The 25,380-nt window shown below is 51.1% G+C and overlaps 11 protein-coding genes across 11 annotated transcripts; 6 read left to right on the forward strand and 5 right to left on the reverse strand.

Moving 5' to 3' along the window:
- The first annotated feature begins 185 nt into the window (after window positions 1-185).
- BJY04DRAFT_40759 (putative kinesin family protein (BimC)) lies at window positions 186-4,250 on the forward strand. The gene is made up of 4 exons (XM_073720312.1): window positions 186-782; window positions 836-1,479; window positions 1,529-3,035; window positions 3,084-4,250. The coding sequence occupies exons 1-4, from the start codon at window positions 318-320 to the stop codon at window positions 4,023-4,025; spliced, it is 3,558 nt and encodes a 1,185-aa protein (XP_073572222.1). The 5' UTR covers window positions 186-317; the 3' UTR covers window positions 4,026-4,250.
- A 10-nt stretch (window positions 4,251-4,260) lies between these two features.
- On the reverse strand, window positions 4,261-6,144 carry BJY04DRAFT_187026 (uncharacterized protein). The gene is made up of 3 exons (XM_073710980.1): window positions 6,122-6,144; window positions 6,031-6,062; window positions 4,261-5,974 (listed from the first exon to the last, which is right to left on the reverse strand). The coding sequence occupies exon 3, from the start codon at window positions 5,502-5,504 to the stop codon at window positions 4,440-4,442; it is 1,065 nt and encodes a 354-aa protein (XP_073572223.1). The 5' UTR covers window positions 5,505-5,974; window positions 6,031-6,062; window positions 6,122-6,144; the 3' UTR covers window positions 4,261-4,439.
- On the reverse strand, window positions 5,837-6,263 carry BJY04DRAFT_217324 (anaphase promoting complex subunit 11; the record flags this gene model as incomplete). The annotated part of the gene is made up of 4 exons (XM_073716006.1): window positions 5,837-5,865; window positions 5,911-5,974; window positions 6,031-6,062; window positions 6,122-6,263. 4 exons carry the CDS (start codon window positions 6,261-6,263, stop codon window positions 5,837-5,839), a joined length of 267 nt encoding a protein of 88 aa, XP_073572224.1.
- Window positions 6,264-6,594: 331 nt separating this feature from the next.
- Window positions 6,595-7,684, forward strand: BJY04DRAFT_217325 (sulfurtransferase; the record flags this gene model as incomplete). Its single annotated transcript, XM_073716007.1, has 2 exons — window positions 6,595-7,580; window positions 7,630-7,684. The coding sequence occupies 2 exons, from the start codon at window positions 6,595-6,597 to the stop codon at window positions 7,682-7,684; spliced, it is 1,041 nt and encodes a 346-aa protein (XP_073572225.1).
- Window positions 7,685-8,377: 693 nt separating this feature from the next.
- Window positions 8,378-9,704, forward strand: BJY04DRAFT_217326 (uncharacterized protein; the record flags this gene model as incomplete). Its single annotated transcript, XM_073716008.1, has 2 exons — window positions 8,378-8,498; window positions 8,557-9,704. 2 exons carry the CDS (start codon window positions 8,378-8,380, stop codon window positions 9,702-9,704), a joined length of 1,269 nt encoding a protein of 422 aa, XP_073572226.1.
- A 602-nt stretch (window positions 9,705-10,306) lies between these two features.
- On the forward strand, window positions 10,307-11,535 carry BJY04DRAFT_187033 (RPEL repeat-containing protein). Its single transcript, XM_073710981.1, has 3 exons — window positions 10,307-10,878; window positions 11,010-11,110; window positions 11,199-11,535. The coding sequence occupies exons 1-3, from the start codon at window positions 10,736-10,738 to the stop codon at window positions 11,240-11,242; spliced, it is 288 nt and encodes a 95-aa protein (XP_073572227.1). The 5' UTR covers window positions 10,307-10,735; the 3' UTR covers window positions 11,243-11,535.
- On the reverse strand, window positions 11,336-12,820 carry BJY04DRAFT_40948 (translin family protein). The gene is made up of 4 exons (XM_073720314.1): window positions 12,417-12,820; window positions 12,334-12,351; window positions 11,416-12,271; window positions 11,336-11,343 (listed from the first exon to the last, which is right to left on the reverse strand). The coding sequence occupies exons 1-3, from the start codon at window positions 12,653-12,655 to the stop codon at window positions 11,623-11,625; spliced, it is 906 nt and encodes a 301-aa protein (XP_073572228.1). The 5' UTR covers window positions 12,656-12,820; the 3' UTR covers window positions 11,336-11,343; window positions 11,416-11,622.
- Window positions 12,821-16,091, reverse strand: BJY04DRAFT_40947 (beta-mannosidase). The gene is made up of 5 exons (XM_073720313.1): window positions 15,601-16,091; window positions 14,591-15,541; window positions 14,111-14,541; window positions 13,823-14,058; window positions 12,821-13,762 (listed from the first exon to the last, which is right to left on the reverse strand). The coding sequence occupies exons 1-5, from the start codon at window positions 15,732-15,734 to the stop codon at window positions 12,986-12,988; spliced, it is 2,529 nt and encodes an 842-aa protein (XP_073572229.1). The 5' UTR covers window positions 15,735-16,091; the 3' UTR covers window positions 12,821-12,985.
- A 2,556-nt stretch (window positions 16,092-18,647) lies between these two features.
- Window positions 18,648-21,946, forward strand: BJY04DRAFT_187038 (putative C6 transcription factor). The gene is made up of 4 exons (XM_073710982.1): window positions 18,648-18,907; window positions 18,960-19,448; window positions 19,516-20,638; window positions 20,686-21,946. The coding sequence occupies exons 1-4, from the start codon at window positions 18,885-18,887 to the stop codon at window positions 21,688-21,690; spliced, it is 2,640 nt and encodes an 879-aa protein (XP_073572230.1). The 5' UTR covers window positions 18,648-18,884; the 3' UTR covers window positions 21,691-21,946.
- A 317-nt stretch (window positions 21,947-22,263) lies between these two features.
- BJY04DRAFT_206984 (glycosylphosphatidylinositol-alpha 1,4 mannosyltransferase I) lies at window positions 22,264-23,840 on the forward strand (the record flags this gene model as incomplete). Its single annotated transcript, XM_073713794.1, has 3 exons — window positions 22,264-23,310; window positions 23,489-23,596; window positions 23,694-23,840. The coding sequence occupies 3 exons, from the start codon at window positions 22,264-22,266 to the stop codon at window positions 23,838-23,840; spliced, it is 1,302 nt and encodes a 433-aa protein (XP_073572231.1).
- Window positions 23,841-24,246: 406 nt separating this feature from the next.
- On the reverse strand, window positions 24,247-25,368 carry BJY04DRAFT_187041 (SDR family NAD(P)-dependent oxidoreductase). Its single transcript, XM_073710983.1, has 2 exons — window positions 24,665-25,368; window positions 24,247-24,603 (listed from the first exon to the last, which is right to left on the reverse strand). The coding sequence occupies exons 1-2, from the start codon at window positions 25,282-25,284 to the stop codon at window positions 24,408-24,410; spliced, it is 816 nt and encodes a 271-aa protein (XP_073572232.1). The 5' UTR covers window positions 25,285-25,368; the 3' UTR covers window positions 24,247-24,407.
- Window positions 25,369-25,380: the final 12 nt, after the last annotated feature.

Raw genomic sequence — 25,380 nt, forward strand, 5'->3', positions numbered from 1 at the left:
GATATGATCTGCTGGAGATTGTCGAAGGACTTCACTTCAGCCTGGTCAGATGGCGGCAATGAGGGACAGTCATGTGAGCGGAGAGCATGACGGGGGACTTTGGTCAGGAGATGGTCCGTGCGCTATTGCTTTGGTTTGTTTACCTTTTCCTGCCTTGGCTCGGCGGAACAACACCTTCCCTTCAGCATTATTGCCGACAACAAGTGACTCGACAGCCCTTTGACAACGTTATCCTGCACATTATACGCATATTAGCTGTGTACTGTCTCTCTCTACTATTACTGACTGTTTGAATTCTGGGAGATTTCACCCCCACGATGGCCGGCCCCCAACGGCCTACCTCTGGCCTTCCCACAAGGCGCACCACCACAGCGCGACAGCCAACACGGCGAGCGGGCTCTGCTGCACCGGAACGCCAGTCTGTTGCGCCATCTCCTACGGTCTCTGCAAGAGCTCCTGCTGCTAGCCGGCTGCGCGCACTAAAATCACCTGGTGAACCGGCGAGCGTGACCGCGAAGCGAAAAGAACGGGATATCGAGCGAGAAATCAACGAAGACACGAGTATTCATGTTGTTGTGCGATGTAGAGGGCGCAATGAGCGTGAAGTCAAGGAGAACAGTGGCGTTGCTCTTTTGACCGAGGGAGTGAAAGGAAAAACCGTGGAGTTATCGATGGGCCCAAATGCTTTGTCGAACAAGACATATACATTCGACAAGGTCTTTTCTCCGGGTGCAGACCAGGTAACTGTGTATGAGGATGTTGTTCTGCCGATAGTCACCGAGGTACGTCCTACTAGATCCCAAATGCCCCCGAAAGACTTGCTAACTGGCCCTAGATGCTCGCTGGATACAATTGCACGATTTTCGCATACGGACAAACAGGTACCGGAAAAACGTACACGATGTCCGGAGATATGACAGATACTTTGGGGATATTATCGGATAACGCTGGCATCATCCCGCGTGTGCTTTACTCTCTGTTTGACAAGCTGGCGGAAACCGAGAGTACTGTCAAATGCTCATTCATCGAGTTGTACAATGAGGAGCTCCGTGACCTACTGTCTGCCGAAGAAAACCCGAAATTGAAGATCTACGAGAATGAGCAGAAGAAGGGCCACATGAGCACTGTTGTGCAGGGCATGGAGGAGACGTTCATCGATTCAGCTTCTACAGGTATTAAGCTCCTGCAGCAAGGGAGCCATAAACGCCAAGTTGCCGCGACCAAATGTAACGATTTGAGTTCCCGCAGTCATACCGTCTTTACGATAACCGTGAACATCAAACGTACAACAGAATCCGGGGAGGAGTATGTGTGCCCTGGTAAGCTGAACCTGGTCGATCTCGCTGGTAGTGAGAACATTCAGCGCAGCGGAGCAGAGAACAAGCGTGCGACTGAGGCTGGCTTGATTAATAAGAGTCTACTCACTCTTGGTCGAGTGATCAATGCTCTTGTTGACAAGAGCCAACATATTCCTTACAGGTATGTTTCTTGGTAGCTATACAGGAATTGAAAGTTAACAGATGACTAGGGAATCGAAACTTACCCGCTTACTTCAAGACTCCCTCGGTGGACGCACCAAAACATGCATTATTGCCACTGTTTCTCCAGCTCGAACCAACCTCGAGGAGACCATTTCAACGCTAGACTATGCGTTCAGGGCCAAAAATATTCGAAACAAGCCACAGATCAACTCTACAATGCCAAAGAAGACACTACTGCGCGAATTCACTGCCGAAATCGAGAAACTGAAGGGGGAATTGATCGCAACCAGACATCGCAATGGTGTTTACATGTCGGTGGAGTCGTACGAGGAAATGACCATGGAGAATGACTCGCGGAGAATTATCAACGAAGAACAGCGAGCCAAGATTGAGTCGATGGAGTCCAGCCTACGCCACAAGGTTCAGGAGTTGTTCACGGTGACCAGCAAGTTCAACACCTTGAAGAACGACAATGACGAAACTTTGGCAGCTTTGTGCTCGACGAGTGATGTTCTTCAGCAGACAGAGATCGTCTTGCAGAACACCAGGTCTCAACTGGAAGAGGAGGAAATGTTGCGTAATGCACACCGAGAAACTGAACACCAGCTTCATGACATTGGAAAAGGGCTACTGTCAACATTGGGCCAAACGGTGGAAGACATTGGCGGCCTACATGCGAAAATTGATCGTAAGGCAGAGTTGCAGAACACCAATACGGAGATATGGCAGCTTTCTTCGAATGAGGTTTCCGATGTGACGCGAAAAGTCGACCATCGAGTTAAAGCCTTCCAAACGCAGCACGTCGAGCTGCTCGAAACTAGTCAAAACAGGATAAACGGTTTTATCTCGAATGAACTTTCCAAGGTTGAGAAAAGTCGATCCGACCTACTCAGTTTCACTAACACGCTTGATAAAGTGCATAATGACGCGAAGGCCGAAACATCAAGCGCTCACGATGAGATGAATGATGTGCTTGAAGAGATCAAGGACTTGCGTGAGGAAGTCAAATCGAAGGTGGGAGAAGGTCTTAACGGTCTCTCGGCTGCGGCAGGTCGGATTTCCGAGGAAGTCATCGGGGAATTTGTCGAGCTGCATTCGCAGCTCCATACTTCTTATAACAGCCTCGGAAAGGACTTGAAGTCCATCTTTGAGACGATGGCCACTCACCTTACCGAGCAGCGGGATGAGATAGATAGGCTCAGGGTCGAACTACAGAACGCCAACCGCCAAAATATTGAGACCACACGAAAAGCTTCTTCTCAACTGGCACAATCCCTCGAAGAAGAACATGCTGCGGGGGAAGCAGAGCGCGATCTCCTCATGTCGCAGATCAAGAATCTGGTTGAAGAATCTCGACAGAAGCAATTCGGTCGGTTAAGAACCAAGATTGATAGTGTCCGTACGGAAATGTCGTCATCTGGAGAAATGCTTGAGCAGGCCACGACTCATCATGACCGTCAGGTTGACGAGTGGGTGTTCAAGTCAGAGCAATTCGTGAAGGATGTCAACGCGTCTAAAGACGAAGTGGAGACTAGGTTACGAAGTGATTGGGAGGTGAGTGTTTTCTCTATCGGTATTTATCAAATCGTACTAATTCCAAAGGCCTTCGATCAACGCAACTCTTCTATTCAAAAAGCGACAGAATCCGTGCACAAGGAGACTGTCCGGATTGTCGACGCACAAGTCGATGACATGGGCAGGCAAATGGAGGCGTTGGATGATTTTGTGGCCAAAGCGCGGTCTCAAAATGGTCGTTATCGCGATTCTCATATCTCTACTCTGGACGGCATAGCCACAAGTGTCCATTCGTCGTACACTTCAATCCAGGAACAAGTTGAAGCCTTTGGTGACCGAATTAACGAGCTCCAAGAGGAAGCAGCGCGGCACCAGGCAGCTTTGAAGGAGTCGATTGAGCCACTTTCAGAGAATGTGCGCAAGCCTCTTACCGATCTTTCCACTAGCATTCAGAACCGACCACTGGAGGAATACATCGCTACCGGTGTCACCCCGAAGAAGCGCAAATACGACTACCCTTCTGTGCTGCCAGCAACAGAATCCCATGAGACCCTGAAGTCACGATTAAGGACAACCAAGGAGATGGAAGTGCTGCCGTTCAACGAAGATCCACTATCTGGTCCCGCCAGCTCACCCGAAACTTCTCCACCCAAAGGCTTCGTCTACAACGATGCAGAAGTCGAGGTAGGATCTCACGCACCATCCATGACCACCGTCAATCCTTCCAACACAGGCCTTAGGGAAGTCGATACAAACGTCGTCGCAAGACCGCCCGCACATAGCACGGACGACAAACTCTCCAAAGGCCAGGCTGTCCCAACAACCCCGGAGCTAGAGACTACAGCCGAAAGTGATGAAATGGATCAGCCACCTTCTAAGAGACGCCGCTCGAACTCCACAGCACTTGAGACTAAGCTGCCATCTAAAATTGCCACTAAGAAGCTGCCTGGAGTCATGGAGGGGAGAGAAAATGTTCCGCCCGCTGGGATTGCTGGTGGCCGTAGGCTGAGAGGCCGTCCCTCGCCCTAAGTGCAGCAGTTGCTTTTGACCACGTCATTCTTATACCCCTATATTTTTCACTTTCTGCAGGTCATGGAGTTCTTAAAAGGACAAGGGACCATACTGGATCTTTACTCTTTATAGAGCATATTGTTTTGCCGCATTGGGATTGGATTTGTCTTCCATGCTGTGATCTTGAAGCCAGTTGTTTCTTCTCTTCTTTTCCATCAGCCTTGGTGTACTTCAGATACCATTTTTGATTATTAGGCTTTTCATTATTTGATTATCAAGATATTACCAATTTATTTCCAAATTCTTAAGTCTTTAAGCATGCTCTTAGGTGATAAGTAACACCTGCATTGTCTTATCATCACAGAACGCCGCTTGAGCTATCGTATACTAACATAGGCCATTAAAATTATCCAAACATCTGTACATGCAGCGTTACAGCTCCCCCGTACCCGAGTCTTTATGCAAATAAGCTTCACCCTCGCCAGTGTCAGCGTCTTGAGCAGCCAAGCCTCGACCATCGACTCCTTCCTCTACCCCGGGATTTACTCTAGGATCTTGCTCATTTATCTCAACACCCCTCTCCCCATTCTCAATAACAAGCCTCAGCTCGTCTAACCTCCTTGCAAACTGATCCATCATGTCCTCCAACCTTTGTCCGCCGCGTTCCTTATCCTTGGCTAACAAGTTACCCATAGGCATCCCGGAAGTCCCTTTGATCTGGAACATGAGCCCGCCGTTCGGCGTTTCCGAGGAGGAAGAGGAGTTCCCAAAGGTCGGCGCGGGAAGAAGGGATGTGTCGAGGACTTGCCATGTGGGTGAGAGACTATGGGCGGATGTTATTGTGAAGGTATGCAGCGGGTGTTGTTGGTTTGGGCTCGAAGTCGGATTCTCCGGCTGAGTTGACTGAGGGTTGGCTTCGTGTTGAGTGCCATGTTCTTCGCCGTAGGCTTGTGTGGGTGCAATATGGTCAATATCGAGGATTATGTAGTTATCTCGAACGCCGGGGATTGGTTCCGGGAGAAGAGATTCCTTTTGAGGGGTGTGTTCTTCGTCCTCGTATCCTTCCTGAATTTCGGGGGGTTGGTTGTTCGGGTGGCCTTTTGACTTGCCCTTTGTACTTGATGCTGGAAAAGCGTCTGGTTCTGATTCTAGAGAACGCAGCGCTGCCTCTGTAACTATATCCGTGTCGTCATCGGAGAAGATGTAGTGCACCGTCGGGTGGTAGTATTCCGAAGTATGGGTATCCTCAATCAGGGTGAAGAACGGCTGGCTGAGGATATGGGACGGAGAAGTCTGGACATGATGTGCTTGTTCGTCTTGCTCTGCGGGACGGGAGATGTCCTCCGTAGCGAAATGTGGGCTTAGGTACTCGTCTGGGGTATCGTTTGTTTGCGCGATCTGGTTGATGCTCTGGGGGCGAGAGGTTGGGCGGCGTAGAGACTGTTTTGAGGGCGAAGAAGATAGAGCAGGGGACGAGGCGAGTTTTGGAAGTGACATTGCCGATGGCGATGGCTACATGGCCACCAAGTTTCGAGGTTAGTGAGGAGCATGTCGGATGTTGGAAGTGAGGCTCAGGGCCGGATGAGGAGATGCGCTTATCGATATCATCAGGTGACCTGGCCAGGCACGGGATTGCTCCTTCGTCACCGCGGAGCAATGATCACTAGCTCTAGTACAGAGTAGAGCTGATTAATTTGGAGTATCAAAGTATGTGGAGAGCTGTGCTTCTTCAAGTGTGTTTCATTGAAAAGTAGATATCAGCAAGAAAAGGGTATCATATTAATGCAACTCCAACGCCGAAGCCCGTCTAGTCGCACAGTAGTAGCTCGTCATTCGTCATTTTGTTTCCATTCGAATTCTAGTCTGCTTAGCAGTTGAAGATCGGCCGGAGAATGATACATACTCTGTCGACACATAGGGCAGAGACCCTTGGAAGTTTCTTGTTGAATCCAGGTCATGAGGCAGTGCTAATGAGAGAGCCATGAGCTTTAGCGAAAGACGAAGGCGGGCTCCGCAATCATACCATATGAAAAGAGTGACCGCACTTTCCAAGCACTAGATGGCAGATTAGTTAGAATTGGAGAGCAGCTTTCCTCATAATCGGGACGGCTTACGCAATGAGCAGTCGTCTCCGGGAAATTTACAGGTTGGGCAAGTCCCGTCAAACTGGACGCGACAGATACCGCAGACTTCGTCTTCGGGCATATCCCAGCGCCAGGTTGCGACGGCATTCCATTCCTTCAAAGTGACCTTCATCGTTGATAATCAATTGGCCGGGGGTTGTTGATGCTTTTGGGAGGTCAAAGAGGTGTGGAAGATCGGTGGAGCTGGGGCGATAAGAAAGCGCAGGGCCAGTGGGATTGTTTACTCGGAGAAGCCACCGACTCCGCATCCATAGGTGACTGAACTGATAAGTCTCCAACACAACCACAAGGGGTAGGGGTGCTTTCCAGTCATCCTCTCTTGCTCTCCAACCATTCTTTGCTCTTCTCTTCTCCAACTCTGCCATCATCTGGCAGCTTATTCAACGACCCACCATCCGGGAATGTAAATAATCCGAAATTCCCTTTGCACCTTGAGGATCACGATGGCCTTTGTAGCAGCGATCCGCGGCTCCCTCCTCCCCTCACCGACCCGCTTCATACGACCGACAATGACGGTGTCGCAGCAAATCCGACAACAGACGCAGGCTCGTCAGGTGTCTTTCTCATCCTATCTTGTCTCTCCGAAAGAATTATCCGAAGCTCTGAAGAAAAACCCTTCCACAAAGATCTCGACATCCCCTCGCGTGATTCCCCTGTGTGCGTCATGGTTCATGCCAAACGACCCTGAGGGTCGCACAGGAATCGATGTCTTTCGCAAAAGTCGCATACCCCAGGCTCGCTTCTTTGACTTGGATGCAATCAAAGACACCGAGTCCCCGTACCCACACATGCTTCCTACAGCGGAGACCTTCGCCGAAGCAATGGGCGAACTTGGGATCCGACGTGACGATGAAGTGGTCGTTTATGACTCGGAGGAAGTGGGCATCTTCAGCGCCCCCCGTGTCGGCTGGACCTTGAGGGTATTTGGGCACCCCAGAGTACATCTCTTGAATAACTACCGGCTCTGGGTGCGCGAGAACTACCCAACCGAAACAGGCGAGCCTCACCAACCGGAGAAGACCAACTACCCTGTCCCTACCTACGACTCTAAGCTTGTGATTCCCTACCTGGAGTTGAAAGAGATCGCGAAAGAACATCGCAAGGAGGGCGCGAAGGAAGTAGAGATTCTGGATGCTCGATCTCAGGGTCGCTGGGCGGGAACTGACCCTGAGCCTCGCCCCGGCCTATCTTCAGGACATATGCCCGGATCGACAAGTTTGCCATTCCAAGAACTACTAGACCCTGAGACAAAGGCCTTCCTTCCCCCGGACGAGCTACGCAAGGTGTTTGAATCGCGAGATCTTGATGAGACCAAGTCTATAATCAGCTCCTGCGGTACGGGCGTGACTGCCACTATCATTGAGACCGCGCTAGGACTGGCTGAATTTGGTGATCCGAGCATTCGGAGAGTCTACGATGGAAGCTGGACGTGAGTATACCATCATCACCGAATGACAATAGAGCTGATTATATCCTAGGGAATGGGCGCAGCGCGTTAAGCCAACGGATGGCCTGATCAGGAAAGCGACTTGAGTGGATGGCAGAGTTGATCTGTCTGGTTCCTGATACTTGTTTGATTCGGTGCTTTGTATGCAAGATGGAAGTGTGTCTCAGATTCATGCATGAACTGAGATATTGTGCTTATATCCTAGAAAGGGGTAATGGATAATGAATAGACATATCAACTTCACTCAATGACATTTATGAAACACTTCCTTACTGGGTGACAACCAAAGAACTGAATAGTCAGTAGAACTGGCCGGTACATACAGAACTACTCCGGATTCCGAGGTCTTCAGGCCGCTTACTAAGGCCGCAGAAGGCCCGCCAGTTGATCCGACCACTCCTTCGGTGTCTTTCAAGGTCTCTACCGGTAGTTATCACTTCGGTCGCACTTCTGCGTCAGCCATATCAATCCACAAAATGCTGCCGATGAAAACTTCCCATGAACTAGGATCCGACTGTGAGTACCTTGTTTCTACCATCCTCCATCGACGGCTTCGGTTGCCGATGGCTCAGTCATAAAACCTCAACCCGCCCCCACATTCCAGATCACTCCGCCGACATCGATCCACAACTCCCTCAGTCTTCAGCTAACACAAATGTGCGGTACAGTCGCAGTTTCTAGAACAGGCTATCTGGAGTAGGCCTTTTCGGCGCCTACAGCGGCCTTTACCGATCACCACCCACCTGCGTCGTCGACCTTGACCTCCAACACCATACACCATGTCGGCAGGACGCAAGGTCTTCCACTGTGCCGTGGATGAAACGGCATTAACCACCAATATCAGCGAGATCAAAAAATGGGCGACGAACGGGGCTATCACTCTTATTGTCCCGCTTTACAGTAAGGCCGCTCGAATTTGAATCCAGCCCTCCGCATCCACTCACTCACACTCTTTCAGCTCTCGAGCGCCTCCATGTATTGAAGAAAGCCGGCTCGCAGGTCGCCATTAACGCCCGTGAGGCGGTGCGGTTCCTTGACCGAGCCACTTCCGGCAAAGACAATGTGGCTTCAGAGAGAGTCATTCTGCAGGGGCCGATGGAACAATACGAACACTGGAGCGACGCAGAGAAGTTTTTCCTGCCGGAGTTTGAGGAGGATCCAGAAGGAAGCGAGGGCGCTGTTTCAGCCGATGGATCGACGCCACAGGACAAGCAGGAAGATGCGGACAAGGCCCAAAGGAAAAGCACTTCTGCTTCGGATGATCTGTCACAGATACTACTCAGCAAATTGAATTTCAAAAAGGACTCAGATGCCGTGTCGATAACGTCTACGGGAACCCACAGCGCTCCGGCTTCGCGGCCGTCTTCAAGGAGTTCCCGAACGAGCCCGGAATGTGCGAACAATCATACCACGAATGGTGAGGAGTCTACGGACACTAAGAATAAGGGACACCGCCGCATGGCGTCAGGATCTACGGTTCCTGTTGTCCCCTCTACCCTGCGACCTTTGCTCAGCGCCCTTCTTTGGAGATTGCATAGCGGCCCCGATGCGTCAAACGCCGCAAAGGTGCCGATCCTTATCAGCAACGATCGCCCAACCCAGGTGTGGGCGCAGAAGTTTGGAATTGGAGTCAAAAACATCCATCAATTGCGAACTTCCATTCAATACGAAGAAAGAGAATACAAAAACCGGTGCAAATACGTTGAAAAAACTCAGACTACAGAGCCAAAGTCGCTGCTTTCCTACGAAGAAGAGAGCGACGAGGACGAGCTGGTGTTCGTCCCTCGTGGACGCGGCAAAGGTACATCGAGAGGCAACGGTACCCGCGGAGCCAACAACCGCAAGGCTCCTGTACCGGCCAAACCAGCTGCACCGGCCTTGGAAACCACTGTGGATATCCCGACCCAACCGATCGATCCCAATTCATTCAGTCGGTCGCTAGGCGTGACCGCGAAGCCACAGGCAACAGTTGACCTGAGCACGCAAGCCGGTGCATCACGTGGCATCGCAGGTGCTTCGCGAAATAATGGCAACAGCCGGCGTGGCCCGACTCGTGGCTCGACTCGAGGTGGTAGCCGTGGACGTGGCAAGCTCTGGGTTCCTTGATCGCACCATACACGTCTGCCGACCATTGTGTTGCGGACGGAAATTTTATACAATTGCGATAAACCAAACAGGTGTCTACAAAAGCTGGAAACGGTTGTATCTGCCTAGCCCGGACTCAGGTTTTACTAGCAGTCCGTATGGGTAAGGTTGACCATGGATGCGAAACCGGACGAGCGCGAGTCAGATACGGTACTTCTTTATCCCGGAACGACAACGACGAGCATTGTGATACGGCCTCGATGGGAATCAGATTCGATGCAGTTCAGTCTAGGCGTCTCGCTTTAGGTCCCATGATTGCCATATCGTCTCATCTCATCCCATGCCACGCTTGCTCCTTTGCTTTCCTTTAATGACGATGGAGGAATCGGGCTGCTGTTTAATGCTCTGCGATTCGAGAGTTGAGGTGACTCGACCCCTCGTGTCCACATCAGCATGCTTTCATGGAAGAGCTAGACTATTCAACATGCTAGTTACTCTCGGTTACTTCATGCACCTAAAAACAGGTGCTAGTCCCTCCTTATTACCGCGTTGATTTTGTCGGACATCCCAGACTGAAAAACGATGTCGAGTTAGCTAGTTGAATACACGAACTACTTACTACTATTGTTATCATTCCTTGATCATTGTCGAAACATAAAAGAGCAAGCATAAAACAGGTCAGCTACCCCGCGATCATCCCGTGGAACGGCGAACAGGGCAACAATCCAATCAGTTGACCTCCCCTCCCTCCCCCTCATCACTGCGACAACCACCACTGGCCTTATGATGCCAACACCCCTCCACTTATTGTTAGGTGCTTGTAGCTGCAGCTGCAGTTGTACTTTTCAGTGTAGCAGTAGTTTGAGTCACATTTGAGCCGGCTTTTCTTTATATACCGAGTCTCTTCACTTCCTCTTCTCCGCTCTTTTCTTCTATTCCATAGTTACATAGTCTTCAGTATTTACTTATCGTTTACCTCCTCTACCCCACACCACCCAAGCTCTATATTACTACAAACTACACTGCCACTGCCACTGCCACTGCAAGACAAAATGTCCGACGCAACCTCTCCCACCACCGACCCATCCCCCATCTCCCTCGAACGCCGCGACTCGCTCGAAAAACACCTCCTTACGCGCCCGGACCCGCAGGATCTCAAAGACCGCCATATACTGCTCGACACAAATGTTGCTCCGTACGCTTCCCTTGCCAGACACTACCAAGCTACTCTTCACCCTGTTGTTTCTCGAGATGAGAAATTCGGAAGTGATTTGAAAGCCGGAGGAAGAATGCTAACTGTTACGTCACTGGGCTGGACGGATGTAGATCGATCCAAGCCGCCGCGCAGAAACTCGATCGCCAGAGGGCGTCGGATAATTTGAAGAAGAATCTTGAGCATCGGCCAGAAAGGGAGGAGTTGGTTGACCGTATGTTCATGTCCTTTCATCCCTCTTATATCTTCGAGGTTAGGTTGGCTGGGTTAGGTTGGGCTGACTGTATCGTGCTTGGGATTAGGTCATATTCTCCCTAAGGATGAGGCGGCGCCTGTTGATCATTAAATGATCTGATATTTGGGTTTGGATGGGAGTAATGGAATGGACTGGGATACTGATAAGAGTTGGATGTGTTTGTCGCATACTCGCTGCTGGGGCAGTTGGAATTGGAGGATGAATCTGGCAACATACTCCGCATACGGACAGGTATGGGTTGATGGATTGCTCGGAGGATCTGCTGGATGGATTTTCTCATTCGTTTGTCGTTCGGTAGTATCATATCAGAAACGAAACATCACATTAGGGTACCTTGTCTTGTACACATATCTAGCAATGCAATACAATGGCATACCATCTGATGTCCATGTCAATAAGATCAAAACACCTCGACGCCTCAACATTTACATAAATACATAGCCACACAGAGTGACGGCGATATCACCAGATCAGTAAACATCCATCTCCACACCCGCCGACAAATCCGGCTTCCACCCTGCAGGCCTCTCGCTCCCCCGAACCAAAATCCCATACGCCGCACGCTCAACCTTCTCCACGCTATTCTGCATCACCTCTGCCTTCTTTCCAAACTCCCGGAAAATATAGTTATCGTGCCGACGGGGGATACTCAGTCCCTCAAATTCCGCCCGGATCTCCCTAAGATCCCGCACAACACCAGCCTGCGCGGGTAATAGTTTTGGCAGATTCTGCCCACCCACAGCCTCGCCCTCACCCTCATCCTTTTCCGCACCTGAATCCGTATGACACCCTGCACTCAACGACGTAACCGCAAACCGCATTATCTCGCCCGTCAAATCAAACAACCCCATCGCATAATCCTCCTCTGACACCGAGATCTCCGATGGAAGCTGCTTCGCGACTTCAGGTAGCGTGATAAGCGTCTGTGTCTCGAGGTAGTGTTTGAAGGAGAGGGCTTCGATGAATTCTTGAATTCCGCCACTAAGTTGCCGGTAGCGGTGGGTGTTTAGGGCCGTCATTTCGGGGACGGCGGCGAGGAAGAGGTCGTTTATTTGGGCGAAGCGGGATGAGGTATCTTTGAGAATCGAGGGTGGGATAGGGGCGTTCGCTGTTCGTACTCTGCGGGGTTTAGTTAGTGCGGGTTGGTTATGGTGGTGGTAATGGTGGGGAAAAAGACGAACCGTTGAAGAGAGAAGATGCTGTTGAAAAGCGTTTGTTAGCTGGGTTGAGAAGTAACGAGCGCAAGGATAGTCTGGGAGCTTACATCTTTTTGCTCAGCGCTGTAATATCACGGCTTATCTTGATCAATCGCTCGCGGCGATCATGGTGTTTGTCGAGCTCATCGCGGAAGTGCTCGAACATTGACTGCACGTTGGGCTGGGGCGTGGACTCCGACATTGTTGCTGTCTGGGTTTGTGGCTCAGAAGGCTCAGTGCGAAGAGGAATGCCTTCCCAGGAGCGTTTAGTCCCCGTACTATGACTGGCCGAATTATTGTTCTCCATGTGTAGAGGAGCAGAGTTGAATGGACAGCTAGATAATTCTTGGACGATGTCATTTTTGGCGCTTAGCCTATTGGGGATGTCATATCTGATAAGATTCGTTATCTACTCCAGTCTCCAGAGTCCCAGACCAGATGCTGTCTTATGATCAACTGATGGTAAGAGTCAGGAAAAGAGTTGATTAGAGAAGGAGAGTATCCTGCTGTTGGAACTGCCAGTGAGTCTGGTTAAGTCTAAATGATAAGAGGTTTGTGGAGGATGTTATAGGATGTGTGGATATAAAGAGTCTGTCTGGTTATCACGATTGATTAACAATACAGTAGCTAAACCTAATTACTGCCCAAGAAACTTGTATTTGAGTGGAGCATCACCGGATTTCAAACCCTTGATGGTGATAACCTGGTCATCGCCAGGAACAATGTCGATAGCACTGTCGCTGACGCGGACGTTGTCTCGCTCCTCAAAGACCAGGCACTTCACCGGCTTCCTGACGCTGAGCTCGAGCTTTTGCTCGTCCTCTGTCTTGGAGATCCTGGTAACCTCTAGACCCCGGTCAGAGAGATCAAGGTACTTGAATGGCTGTGGCCAGTCAACATCTCGTGCCACCAGCTTGCCATCAACCCACACGCGAGCAGCAAGGACATGAGGCTCATCGACTGCATGATCAATGACACCATCCAGGATGTTGGTAGTACCATTAGGCACAATCGTGACATTGTCATGGACGATAGTTTCGCGGATCTCTTGACCAGTCTTGATGGAGATAAACCGCAACTCAACCTTTCCAACGAGTTCTTTCAGCAGACTGCTCACAACCCAAAGCTCGTACTTGCTGGTCTTTGGTGGTTGAGCGTGGCTTACGCTCCAGTCGTGGTGATCTCGACGTACGCCAATGGCGACTGGCTTCAGTACGCGGCCGACTGCGTAGAAGGCAGGCTTTGGGCGCAGGAAGTAGTCCACGATGGCCCAAGAGATGGTGGGCCAGCAGTCGTTCAATTGCCAGAGGAGAGCACCTCCGCAGTGTCGCTCGTCTCCCCATTGTCGGCGCCAGCCACGGTAGCCGAACATCATTGTCTCTGCTTGGACGACTTGGGTGAGGTACGCATAGGTCTATCTTTGTTAGCAGCGTGCATATCTCCACTGAGGAGGGCGCGGATGGGGTGTACAAACCTCGAGGTCAGTTGCTGTTCGGAGGTTCTCGACTAGGTATGTGGCAATCCTTCGCTCGTGTCCGTCTGCTTTGTTGTGGAAGTCAATGACGTGGGACTGGGGGTATTTGTCGGCTTCGTTTTCAACAAAGTGGTCGATTGTTGAAAGGTGCGGGAATGCCTCCATTCCAAATTCACTGTTGAAACGGCCTCCAAGAGTATCAAAGATCTGATATTTTTCCTGTGTCCCGTGCCAAACTGTCGATCTGTTAGCAGGTTATGCACATAATTCTGATATATAGTTGCTCACCATTCCACTGGTGCATGTCGCCAACTGTTGGATCAGAAGTGGTCTTGCCATCACCCCAAGGGCTACCGGGGTGGTAGAATGTCGAAGGGCTGAATTTCTTGACGGCATTAGGCAGCAGAAGTTCGTAGATATAACGAGCAGGAAAATCCGTCTTAAGCCAGCTCTCCGGGTCCTTGTCCTCATAGTTGTAGGTAAGACCTTGCTGTTCTTGTACCTGGTAGTCTTCATTGTTGCCGACCCAGATGACAATGGAAGGATGGTGGCGCAGTCTGCGCAGGTTGTATTCAACTTCCTTCTCAATTGATTCAAGGATCTCCGGGAACGTGGGGTAGTTGCCGCATCCGAACATAAAGTCTTGCCATACCAGAATGCCGACTTCGTCGCAAGCTTGATAGAAAGCTTCGTCTTCATAGATACCACCTCCCCAGACACTGCACATGTCAGTTTCCAGTCTGGTATACTAATGCAGATTTCACGTACCGAATCATCACTTGATGTCCAACAGCCATCAGCTCGATCCACTTTCGGTACCGGTCTGGCTCAATATTTGTGAGAAGGCTGTCGGCTGGGATCCAGCAGGCACCACCGCAGAAGACATCCACGCCATTGATGCGGAAAAAGAAGGATTTGCCGTGCTTATCAGGTTGCTGGACAATTTCTGCAGTTCGAATCCCGAACCTCTTCGAAACCTGGTCTAGTCTGTCTTCCCCTTTTTCTAGAGACACGGAGACGTCATATAGAGTCTGGTCTCCATAGCCGTTCGGCCACCAAAGGGAAGGGTTCTGCACATTGAAAGCTACCTCGGCAAGGTTGTTTTCAACAGTAACCGCCTCCTTGGCGATCTCCTCTCCTTTGAGGCTAAGGGTAAACACAGCGTTGTATAAAGCGTCGGTATCAGCTTCAATTTCGGCAAAGACAGAGACCTGAGCTCTGGCATGGTCTTCAGCCAGATCCACCTCTGTCCAGAGATCAGAGACCCTTGCGGAGTAGACTTCAAAGCGCACTTCTTTCCAGATCCCCGCTGTCATCAGCACTGGCCCCCAGTCCCAGCCCCAATGATACTGGGCTTTTCGCACGCTAAGTCTGGCAGGGTCTCCATTGAAGCCAACCCACTTATGGTCAGGGTGCTGTTTTCGGAGCTCCCGAGCGCGAAGCAGGGCACAGTCGAAGTCGATTTCAAGCGTATGCTCGCCCTCCGCCTCTAGAGCACTTGTTACGTCCACGCGATGACCCAAAAACATGTTATCACTCTCCAGGATCATCTTTCCGTCCAGCTTAACTTTGGCGAATGTATCCAGTCCATCAAAGACCAAGAAGATGGAGGACCCGGCCGGAGTATCTGGTTTCTGGAAGACATTTCGGTAGGTCCATGACTTCTCATTGACCCATCTTGCGCTGAGCTCGTTAAAGCCGATGAATGGGTCTTCCAATCTATACGAGATGCCAAGGTCAGTGCTGAACAGGAGTATAGTCAATGCGAAGCTACGTACTTGCCATTCACCTGCAAATCCTGCTGGACAACAGAGGGAACCACGGGTACATTTAACCAGGCCTCTGAGGACTGGTCATCACTATCCCGGAAGCTCCATCCCGTTGAGAGAGTGTGTTTCACGAATTCGGCCATTTCTCTTCAGACTCCGTGACCCAATTGAGCGCAACGAATGCAGGAAGGAGAGTTTCCACGAGGAGGAGGACAAAACCGGAGCTGACAGCCTTTGTGCTCTATGCCGGCGGTGGGCAGGTCCATAATTTAGACCCAACCATGCTGAGCAACTGAGCGAGGATCCCCTCACTCTGATCTGGCAATTTTCTAGAAGGGAGAGCTCCACGGAGGGGACTCCGTGCCCCAGATGTCCGCTATACCCCTTTAAGCCAAATCCCGTGCTAGCAGCCCCCCGTGTCGAATCTGGTTTAGCGTCAGGCATCTCCAGGCTTTTTCTCCAGATTGTCCACTTTTCGCGTGGGGTGCACCGTGCTGCTCTGTCAGGAACGAGGTCTGCAACGCCCACGAGGCCATGGATGCTCGGATCTCATGCGACAAATTGAACATGCCACTAGCACGGACTATGCTATCTCCAGCTGAAGCACGTCACCTGACATGCACTGAACTGGCCACGTTTCACCCTCGTGGCCCACGTTTGGGAACGGACCTTGCTCCGTCCAGCTCTCTCGCGATTTTTGGCCTCAGGATAAGTAGGCAAGTCGCCTCTTCGCCGCCCCAAGTCTGGTGGCCTTATTAAGCGAGGTCCGTCAGAGGAGCGTGGATGTTGTGTCTTTTAATCCCAGCTCCGGCAGATGGTGTGTGAAGAACCCTCTGACTTGGGTCGGCTATGAACCCTGTACTGTGGATATCCCTCAATTCCATCGTTTCGTTCCTCTGCCACGCGATTCAGTTCCCTCAACTCGCAAATCTCGCTGGATTCCTGTGCTTCGACCTCTACTCCTCATATTATTTTCGGGTTACATTCCTCAGCCTTGGCCGGTACATCTGCCTCCAGCAATAGGTAGGTTCGGAGATGATTGCCCCGTGGAAACGAAGAAGGATCGGGCTGGAATAGGGTGCGTTCAGAGTTCGTCTCTCGCAGTGATTCGACAAACGACCTTCTCCGAGGTCAATGCGAAGGGCTACCCCTCGTCGCTTAAACGATCAAAGCGGATGGTCTGACGGTCTAACGCCCAAACGGCAAGATCCTACGGCGCCCCTCCCCGAATCTTGAACCACTCATGGTCTACGGATCGAGGGGTTGTTGTGGACCATTATCCTTCATCACGGCCTCTCCGACCAATACTGGCAAATCATGCGACGCTTTCCACGTCTACTGTCGCCGCAAATGAATATGTAGGACTGCCATGCTTTCAAGACCCATATGCGACGAGCAACACAGTCTGTGGATAGGGGTGTCTCTTCAGTGTTCTAATCATCCCTAGTGATCAGGGCGAGAGCTATCGACTGCGAATTTTTGACAAAAGCGTGCTCAGTGTTACGACTCCTACATGTCGCCCTCGGTTCATCCCGACGCCCACAAAGGCCGCCGAAGTTTCCGGGGAAGGTATGTGTCCACAATAGGCAACCTTTCGCAGATCGCCTACCAAGTCGTGGCTAGTATTAGGTTCCGGATGGCTTAAACTTTGCGGATGAATTCAGCGAAGCCACGCTAGACCCTCACCAAATGCCTGGACAGCGCTGAGCGCACAGCCTAAACTCACCAGATCATGTCCGTCGCAGGCCGGGGGGGTACACTGGATGAGAGGGAATCATGCCGGCTCCAGACACGGGCTGAGACCATCTTCCATTGGCTTCTCTTTGCAATTGCCGAATCGATGGCCCCCATAACTTCTCTCTGAGCCAGAGGCTTGTGTCTGAGTGACCAGGGACACACTCAACTGCAGGCTAATGAAGGATCCCTGGATAACTAGGTATCGACGAACGATGCAGTAACAACCATGGTGCTGAGTTAATGCTGGCATCATTTAGCCACCAGCTTCAAAACTTGGTCACTCACAGATGACTACCGAGCACTCAGCAATCTATTTGAGCCCTTTCTATGGTGATCAGGGATAAGGCTCCATCTCTCATCGAGGTAATCATACAATCACCTGCACTTTGATACTTACGACACGTCAGGCCTTTGATGACGGAAAATATCCCGGCACAGCGTCCGATTCGACGGAGATGTACCTACTTACCTCTCCCTCGTATCTCTCGAGTCTCTTGTCTCCAACAATTTTAATGCTCCTTGTCCCCTGCAGCAACTATGATCGTACCGCGGCTATTCTGGCTAAACGAAGGGAACGCCACTGCGATGCGAATGGTAATTTCCTCGAAAAGTTGAGCCCAGCCTGGTGTGAAAAGTGCTAGGTAAGCTACTGCAAGACTAACAATTCTGTGATGCATCTGCGTACGCTCCGGTTCAGGGCCATGCATGGCACGTCCCTCTAGCGTCTCATGCAGAGTCTCCAGATCTTGGAGAGGAGAAAATTAAATTGCCCGTCAGCGCTAGGGGTGATAGGCTGGCGATATTCTCCATTCGCCACCCCCAGAATTGCAGTGGGCACCAGACATGGGGAGCTTCTCCAGAGAAGGCAGGAGCCAGCTTAGCGACACATGCGAGGAGGGTGCGGTTACTGCATTCCCGGATTCCTCAAGGGTCTTAACAAGCTTCGATATAACCCATCCAGTGTGGGCGCGCGGCTTTTTGATCCTTTTCCTGATAAAGTGGATAAGTGGTCAAATCATAAAAAAAGCGCCTCCCTTGCAAGCCAATCCTCGTATTTCTTGGCCTCAGTCTGATACAGATAATTTAAGGCCAGGGCCACAGTGGCTAAAAAGAGTAGGGGGGCTGCAGGCGAGAGAGACTAGGCAGCGGTCAGAAGGGCCGGACAAGCGGCTACCAGCTTACGACTAGCACTGCTGCAGCAGTGCGAGCACACTGCCGACAGCACCGGCCTCATCCCAGTAATAGGAGTGTGATATAACGATTGCATTGGCATCCCTGCCATGCTTTGTAAGAATATCATAATTACAGGTGCTAGTGGGGGATGATGGGACGGGGGGTGGTCAGGGTAGGGCTATTGTCGGTGCGGGATAATCGCCAGCTTCGTATACCTAAAGTAGAAGACTTGGACCCCCGGCCGTCAGGCTGCATGACCGGATTGTGGGGGGGGTTGGACAAGGCCCAAACTAGCATCAGGAGGACCTTCGGACACTGGCGATCCCCCAGGCACTGTGAAAGTCTGTGAGGAACAACGGTTTCTGGGCTAGAAGCGAGAGCAAATGCCACTGGAAAAATGCGTGTGGTCGGTCATCTAATTACCCGCCTTGAGTTGTACTGCTGCTGATGCTGACCAGCCCATTTATACTTAGCTCTATTTTTCCAACGCCTTCTAAATCTCTCATTCTCTTATTCTCACTCCCCTCTTCACATTCTTCTTCCCCGCCTTTTCCAGATTTCTTCTTTTCCTACTGCTGCGCTTTGCTTTTTCTCCACCTCCACTCGCCTCGCCTATACCATGAGACCCTCTTAAACCACGCCATATTCCCCTGGTCACCCGCCTCCATTGTCGTCTTCCTCCTCCTTTCTATAAACTTGGCTATCAGACCAAGACTGCTCATCATGTTTCACACTTTCGAAGGCTTCGAAAATCCAGCTGCAGCGACTCCTGCCCGCGGAGGTCGAGAGCGCCAACCCTCGATCGGTCGTCGAGTGACCACTCTGCGAGCCTGCACTTCCTGCCGCCATCGCAAGATCAAATGCGACGGAGAAAAGCCCTGCGAAGCCTGCAGATGGTACAAAAAGGCCGATCTATGCCACTACTCGGACCCTCGCCCCTCCCGAAGGTAAATGTTTGCTGATCTCTCTTCCCGTCTTGCCTCGGCTCAGCGCTCACGAGATCGCTTGGTCTAGACACGTTGAGAAATTGTCAACAACACTCGATGAATACCGTACCGTCCTGGAAAAGCTCTTTCCCGGCGCGACCCCGGAGACCTTGGCAAGTTTGCCACGCGAGAAACTCCTCGAGTTGACCAGCAACACCCTAGCCCAGCCGCCCCAGCCCCAGGTCCAAATCCAAAGTGCAGGCCCCCGCGCACCGTCACCCGCAACATCTGCCTCGCACGATGCACATGTCTCGCCGATATCGAATGAAGATGGAAATTTGGAATCATTGCAGGCGATGCCGGAGGAGTCGAATGACCCGAGGAATTTGAGTAGCGAAATCGCAAACACTATTTCCGACGATGTCAACGCCTTGTCGCTATCCTCCAGGGGGCCATCCTCTTACCTGGGAGTTTCGTCTGTGAATGCTGTTCTCAAGACTATTGTCTGGCTAGATCCGGGTTCTGTCTCTTACTTCGCGAGCACGCCGCCAAGTGTTGGTCCACGTCGGGGCTCGGTTGCAGACCTCTCTTCGTCGGAGGGTCAGTCATGGCCGGGCCACGATCAACCTGGCACTCCCCCTCAGGTCCATATGCAGGTACCAGAGTCTCAGCTTTTAGACGCCTACTTCACCTATGTCCAGCCCTTGACTCCTATTCTAGACGAACAGTCTTTCCGAGAAACATATGCCTCAGGTCACCGGAAAGACGATCGATGGTACTGTCTACTGAATATGGTCCTTGCCATGGGGAGCATCTGTGCCTCAACCTGCGATGATATCTCTCATAAGATATATTACTCACGATGTCGGGCATATCTCGACCTTGAATCTCTTGGCTCCTCCCACTTGGAAACTGTTCAGACCCTCGGCATCCTTGGGGGTTGGTACTTGCATTACGTTGCGCAACCAAACTTAGCATATGCCCTGATGGGCGCCGCTCTTCGCATGGCCGCCACCATGGGTTTACATCGAGAGTTTGCAGACCAATCAGATACAACAAACAAACATAAAATGGCTTCGCTAGACCTCAAGCGACGGGTTTGGTGGACATTATTTCTTATGGACTGTTGGGGAGGCGTGACTCTAGGGCGACCGACGATGGGCCGATTCAGTCCTTCGATTACAGTCAAGCTTCCCCATCATCGCGAGTCGGTACGTAATTTGCTTCAAGTATGTGTTCTGTTATTAACTGTGAACAGGGAAATGTGCTCGATATTCTCCCGCTCTTAGAGAATGTCCGATTCTGCAAGATCAGCAATCAGATACAAGATGCTCTGGCCGTTTCTCCCTTGACGAAATATAGCGAAATCATCCACTTCGATAATCAGCTGGTAGAATGGTACAGCAGCCTGCCTTATATCCTCAAAGACCACGAGCCGTGCCCTGAGTCCATAGCAAACACTCGAGAGGTTATGAAATGGCGATATCACGTCCAGCGCATCCTCCTCTATCGTCCCACCTTATTGAGCTATGCCATGCGGCGGGTTCCGTATATCGCACTGAGATCTGAGGAACGGACAGCGATTGAAAGGTGCAGAGAAATTGCCGAAACTGCGATAAGTGATATCTCCGCCGCAGCAAAAACTCCCCAGATGAATGGCTGGAATGCCGTCTGGTTTCTCTTCCAAAGCACGATGGTACCCCTCCTAGGGCTTTTCATCAACGACCACTCCGTGACAGATCCCCGAGCTACCACAGAAGCATGCCAAGCTCAGGTACAAGATGCTCTTCTTGTCTTTGCCCGGCTACAGCTCGCAAGTCCGACCGCCAGGAAAACGCTAGATGCAGTTTCGAGAATCTTTGAGGCCAGCAAACGAGGCCCCAACATGATTGCCGATAACAATAGCATCAACAGCGCCAATCTCTCTCCCACAAGCCGTGAGGCCAGTCTGCTAAATATGGCACCTGGGGTCCTTCCTTCTCAAGGTGACTTCGGACGGGGTTTCATGGTCACGCACGAAAGCGGGTTTACCGATCCATTCCCTCCTTCCACCATGGACGACCCCAGCGGTCAGTATCTGTGGGACTTCCTTAGCTGGAGTGATACCACTATGGTTCCAATGGCAGATATGGACAGTATTAATGACGGTACCTTACTCGGTGCTGACGACAAGCATCTGAAATACGCGAGTAACGGCTTTTTCGGCAACCAGTTGACCGAACCACCTTTTTTCTCTAACCCCTCTATCCCTTACTACTCATAATTCCTGATATGGCAAACTCTCTGCTTTTTCCTAAGGCTTCTAGCCCTCTCGTCATCTGCTTTACACACTTGCCTTGTTTTGGCCTCGTCTAGCGACATGTATACCCTCGCTTATATATAGTGCTCTTCCCTCTATACCCAGACGTCACTCTTGTTGTTACAGCTGCACATTCGAAGTGTTACAACACTCATGTAAACGATGTACATATTCATGATCTATGACTGGATGGAAATAATGAACATTTCTACGTACTGCACTTTCTCCAGATTTCTCGTAGAGAGCTGATCGGCCAGACTGCTGAGTCAGCAGCTATCATCGAAGAACCCAAAATCACCAATTTCCCTGCAACTCACTACAAAGTTTCAGCACCGATCTGGATCGCGACTTTAGCCGGCACTCGGAGAAATGGGTAAATCTATCAATTGAGCTGAAAACGATCCAGACTTTGACATTGCCCGCCTTGAACATTTGGGCAGCCAGTCATTGAGCCCGTGTCTCGACCATCGTGCGGGACCTTCATGTCCAGATCCACAAGCTCGACAGTAGGTTCTCAGCGTCACGGATGAAAGAAAAATGGCATCGATCTTTCGCTCTCCACCATTGGTCTATGGTGCGGCCATTGGCCTCCGTGTTATCCTCCTGTTCTACGGAGCCTGGCAAGACGCCAATTCGCCCGTCAAATACACAGACATCGACTACATGGTCTTCACCGATGCATCGCGCTATGTCTCTCGAGGAGACTCTCCTTACGCCCGAGACACATATCGATACACGCCTTTGCTAGCGTGGATGCTTCTACCCACTACCTGGGATATCTCTGGTTTCTTCTCTTTCGGCAAGGCCTTGTTCGCGCTCTCCGATGTGGTGGCGGGGTGGCTTGTCGCAAAGTCGCTGATCTCAACTCATGGAATGAGCCCTGAGCGTGCGCTGAAGTATGCCAGCTTCTGGCTTCTGAATCCTATGGTGGCGAACATCAGCACCCGCGGGAGCTCTGAGGGGCTACTAGGTGTTCTAGTCATCGCCTTACTTTGGGCCGTCTTGAACCGCAGAATCTACCTCGGTGGCATCCTGCTAGGGCTTGGTGTGCATTTCAAAATCTATCCGTTCATCTACGGCGTTTCGATTATCTGGTGGTTAGACCCGGATACTCGGGAGGCCGAACCCAAATCCAAGCCTCGAGACGAACTCAAACGCACCCGCACCCCTGCCGGAATCACATCGCAGATCCTCAACTTCGTCACCCCGTGTCGGATTCGGCTCACCCTCACTTCCTTGATTACTTTCGCTGCCCTCAATGCGGCTATGTACCTACGCTACGGTACCCCATTCCTTCAGCACACTTACTTCCACCATCTCACCCGCATCGACCACCGGCATAATTTCTCCCCTTATAGCACCCTTCTTTACCTTTCCGCCGCAGGATCCGTCGCCGATCCCACTAACCTTCATGGGCCCGGGGATATGAGCCCAAGTGGGGGTTTTGAATCTTTAGCGTTCATCCCACAGTTACTTCTCTCGGTTGTTCTTATCCCTCTCGTGCTGGGGAAGAAGGATCTACCTGGGGCTATGCTCGCCCAGACGTTCGCCTTCGTGACATTTAATAAAGTTTGTACGAGCCAGGTATGTCTTCCCTTGTATTTGATTTTATCCCATACGTTATATGTGTACCCTGTTCTTCACTCTTTTACTTTGTCGTATATCGCCCCCGATTATACATCGGACCACACTTTCCCATCCTATCTCGTACCCCCCGCGTCTTGAATATGATCTCTCTCATACTAACTAGATTTCAAATTAGTACTTCCTCTGGTATCTCATTTTCCTCCCCTTCTACCTTCCCACATCATCTCTTCTGCAATCACCCCGGTTGGGTATCAGCGTTGCTGCACTGTGGGTTGTTGGTCAGGTATGTTGTCTCCTTGCCCTACCCTGCCAAATTCACTACTCCCACTTTTGTACATATTTATAGTACAGAATATGAAGCTAACAAGACAATCATACAGGCCCTCTGGCTTCAACAAGGCTACTACCTTGAATTTCTCGGGGTATCAAGTTTTGTTCCGGGATTGTTCCTCTCATCTTTGGGATTCTTTGCGGTGAATGCTTGGATTTTGGGGATTATTGTTGCAGATGTCGGTGCTGCGAAATGATCACACTTAGGCGTCACCAGGTGGAAGTTAAGGTCGGAGAAAGATGGTCATCTTCGTGTATCATGACATATTGTACGATAGCTACGTTCTCAGTGGATGAATAATCTCAATAGGGCCCGGGGGTAATTGGGGGTTGCTGGCAGAGGGTTGCATGGTCCTTCCATACATATGCTCTGCAGGTCTTTCCCCTTTGTTAACGTCTCCTACTGCCTAGGGGACTCCGAGTCCCTTCCTGCAATTTTGTTATCTGTTAGAAATCTCAAGAGCTTCAACCCATAACAATGGCACTCTTAAACACCATACGAGTAAACCAAACCTTGCCTTCTAATACTGCTATAGATCACGATATAACCTACCACAACAACCTAAGACGCCGGGGATCTGAACTACACAGATTCTATAAATTCCGCTAGAATAACAGCCGAAGTGACGAAGAGAAGGCGATGAACATGCTAGATCACACTAGAGGAATGATTGCAGATAGAGTATCAAACCTCAAAAATTGACGACTTACTACCTGTTTCGCTAAAGCGTGGCCTACTCGTTTTGTGTCCACTCAGCATATCATTAGATTGTCGTCAAGCCTCCATCAACGTTATGCACGGCCCCCGTAGTGAACCCAGAATTCTCATCCAGTAGATAAGTAACCAGCCCCAAAATCTCTGTAGTAGTCCCCAATCTACCAAGCGGAATGGCGCTCGTGAGTGCTCTCAAGCGATCCTCCGAAACAACATTCCGCAGCATAGGAGTATCAATCGGTCCACTGCACGAGGTTAACAAGATTACAGCTGCCAGGCCGATGAAAGAAAACGACTGATACGTACGGACAAATCGCATTAACCCTGATCCCAAACGGCGCAGCATCAATCGCAGCAGCGCGCATAAGCCCCAGCACAGCATGCTTGCTCGTGGTATATGCAGACAGATTAGGCGCCCCCGTAACAGAAGAGTTGCATCCAAAGACGATAATCGAGCTGCCCAGCCCCCGTGGCTGACTCCCATCTTGACCGTCCTTCGATGAGGCAACTGCGACTGCATCAGTCATCTGCTTTAATGCCGCCCGTACAACATTCAGCGTCCCCTTGACGTTGACATTCTGCGCAAAGTCCCAGTCATCGTCGGTGACCTTCCAGATTGGCTCTTTGCCTGATTCCCGGGGGTGAACGCCGGCCGCGTTGATGACGCCGTCCAGACGGCCGAAGTGGCTGGCTGTGTCGGCGATCCAGGAGTCGATGGCGGCTCGGTCGCAGATGTTGGCTGGTCGAGCGAGGATTCGCCCGGTTGTGTTTTTTGATAGCTCTGCTTTGGTGTTTTCAAGACCCTCGGCGGAGAGATCGGTGATTGAGAGGCTGGCGCCGAGGTTCGCTAGATGATGGGCGATGGCACGGCCCATGCCGGACGCGGCTCCTGTGATGGTGAAGACTTTGCCGTTTAGTGAAGACATGATGGGTTGATGGGTTGTTTGCGGCGCCTTTGGAGTTGTCGAGGAGGCGAGGACCGTCTATAAGGATACACAGTACAGTATGTCTTGCGTCTCGAG

The sequence above is a fragment of the Aspergillus karnatakaensis genome (genome assembly GCF_047715665.1).
Source record: "Aspergillus karnatakaensis strain CBS 102800 unplaced genomic scaffold BJY04scaffold_19, whole genome shotgun sequence".
In the NCBI taxonomy this organism is placed as follows: Eukaryota; Fungi; Ascomycota; class Eurotiomycetes; order Eurotiales; family Aspergillaceae; genus Aspergillus; species Aspergillus karnatakaensis.

Coding starts and splice junctions, on each gene's coding strand:
- BJY04DRAFT_40759 (XM_073720312.1), top strand. CDS start 318: ATGGCCGGCCCCCAACGGCCTACCTCTGGCCTTCCCACAAGGCGCACC. Junction 783..835: donor TTCTGCCGATAGTCACCGAG/GTACGTCCTACT, acceptor AACTGGCCCTAG/ATGCTCGCTGGATACAATTG. Junction 3,036..3,083: donor GGTTACGAAGTGATTGGGAG/GTGAGTGTTTTC, acceptor CTAATTCCAAAG/GCCTTCGATCAACGCAACTC.
- BJY04DRAFT_187033 (XM_073710981.1), top strand. CDS start 10,736: ATGTCCGACGCAACCTCTCCCACCACCGACCCATCCCCCATCTCCCTC. Junction 10,879..11,009: donor CTCGACACAAATGTTGCTCC/GTACGCTTCCCT, acceptor GGACGGATGTAG/ATCGATCCAAGCCGCCGCGC. Junction 11,111..11,198: donor AAGGGAGGAGTTGGTTGACC/GTATGTTCATGT, acceptor GCTTGGGATTAG/GTCATATTCTCCCTAAGGAT.
- BJY04DRAFT_187038 (XM_073710982.1), top strand. CDS start 18,885: ATGCCACTGGAAAAATGCGTGTG. Junction 18,908..18,959: donor CCACTGGAAAAATGCGTGTG/GTCGGTCATCTA, acceptor GATGCTGACCAG/CCCATTTATACTTAGCTCTA. Junction 19,449..19,515: donor GACCCTCGCCCCTCCCGAAG/GTAAATGTTTGC, acceptor CGCTTGGTCTAG/ACACGTTGAGAAATTGTCAA.
- BJY04DRAFT_40947 (XM_073720313.1), bottom strand. CDS start 15,734: ATGGCCGAATTCGTGAAACACACTCTCTCAACGGGATGGAGCTTCCGG. Junction 14,542..14,590: donor GGACATCAAGTGATGATTCG/GTACGTGAAATC, acceptor TGACATGTGCAG/TGTCTGGGGAGGTGGTATCT. Junction 13,763..13,822: donor GAACAGCAACTGACCTCGAG/GTTTGTACACCC, acceptor TAACAAAGATAG/ACCTATGCGTACCTCACCCA.
- BJY04DRAFT_187026 (XM_073710980.1), bottom strand. CDS start 5,504: ATGTCACTTCCAAAACTCGCCTCGTCCCCTGCTCTATCTTCTTCGCCC.
- BJY04DRAFT_40948 (XM_073720314.1), bottom strand. CDS start 12,655: ATGGAGAACAATAATTCGGCCAGTCATAGTACGGGGACTAAACGCTCC.
- BJY04DRAFT_187041 (XM_073710983.1), bottom strand. CDS start 25,284: ATGTCTTCACTAAACGGCAAAGTCTTCACCATCACAGGAGCCGCGTCC. Junction 24,604..24,664: donor AGGGTTAATGCGATTTGTCC/GTACGTATCAGT, acceptor AACCTCGTGCAG/TGGACCGATTGATACTCCTA.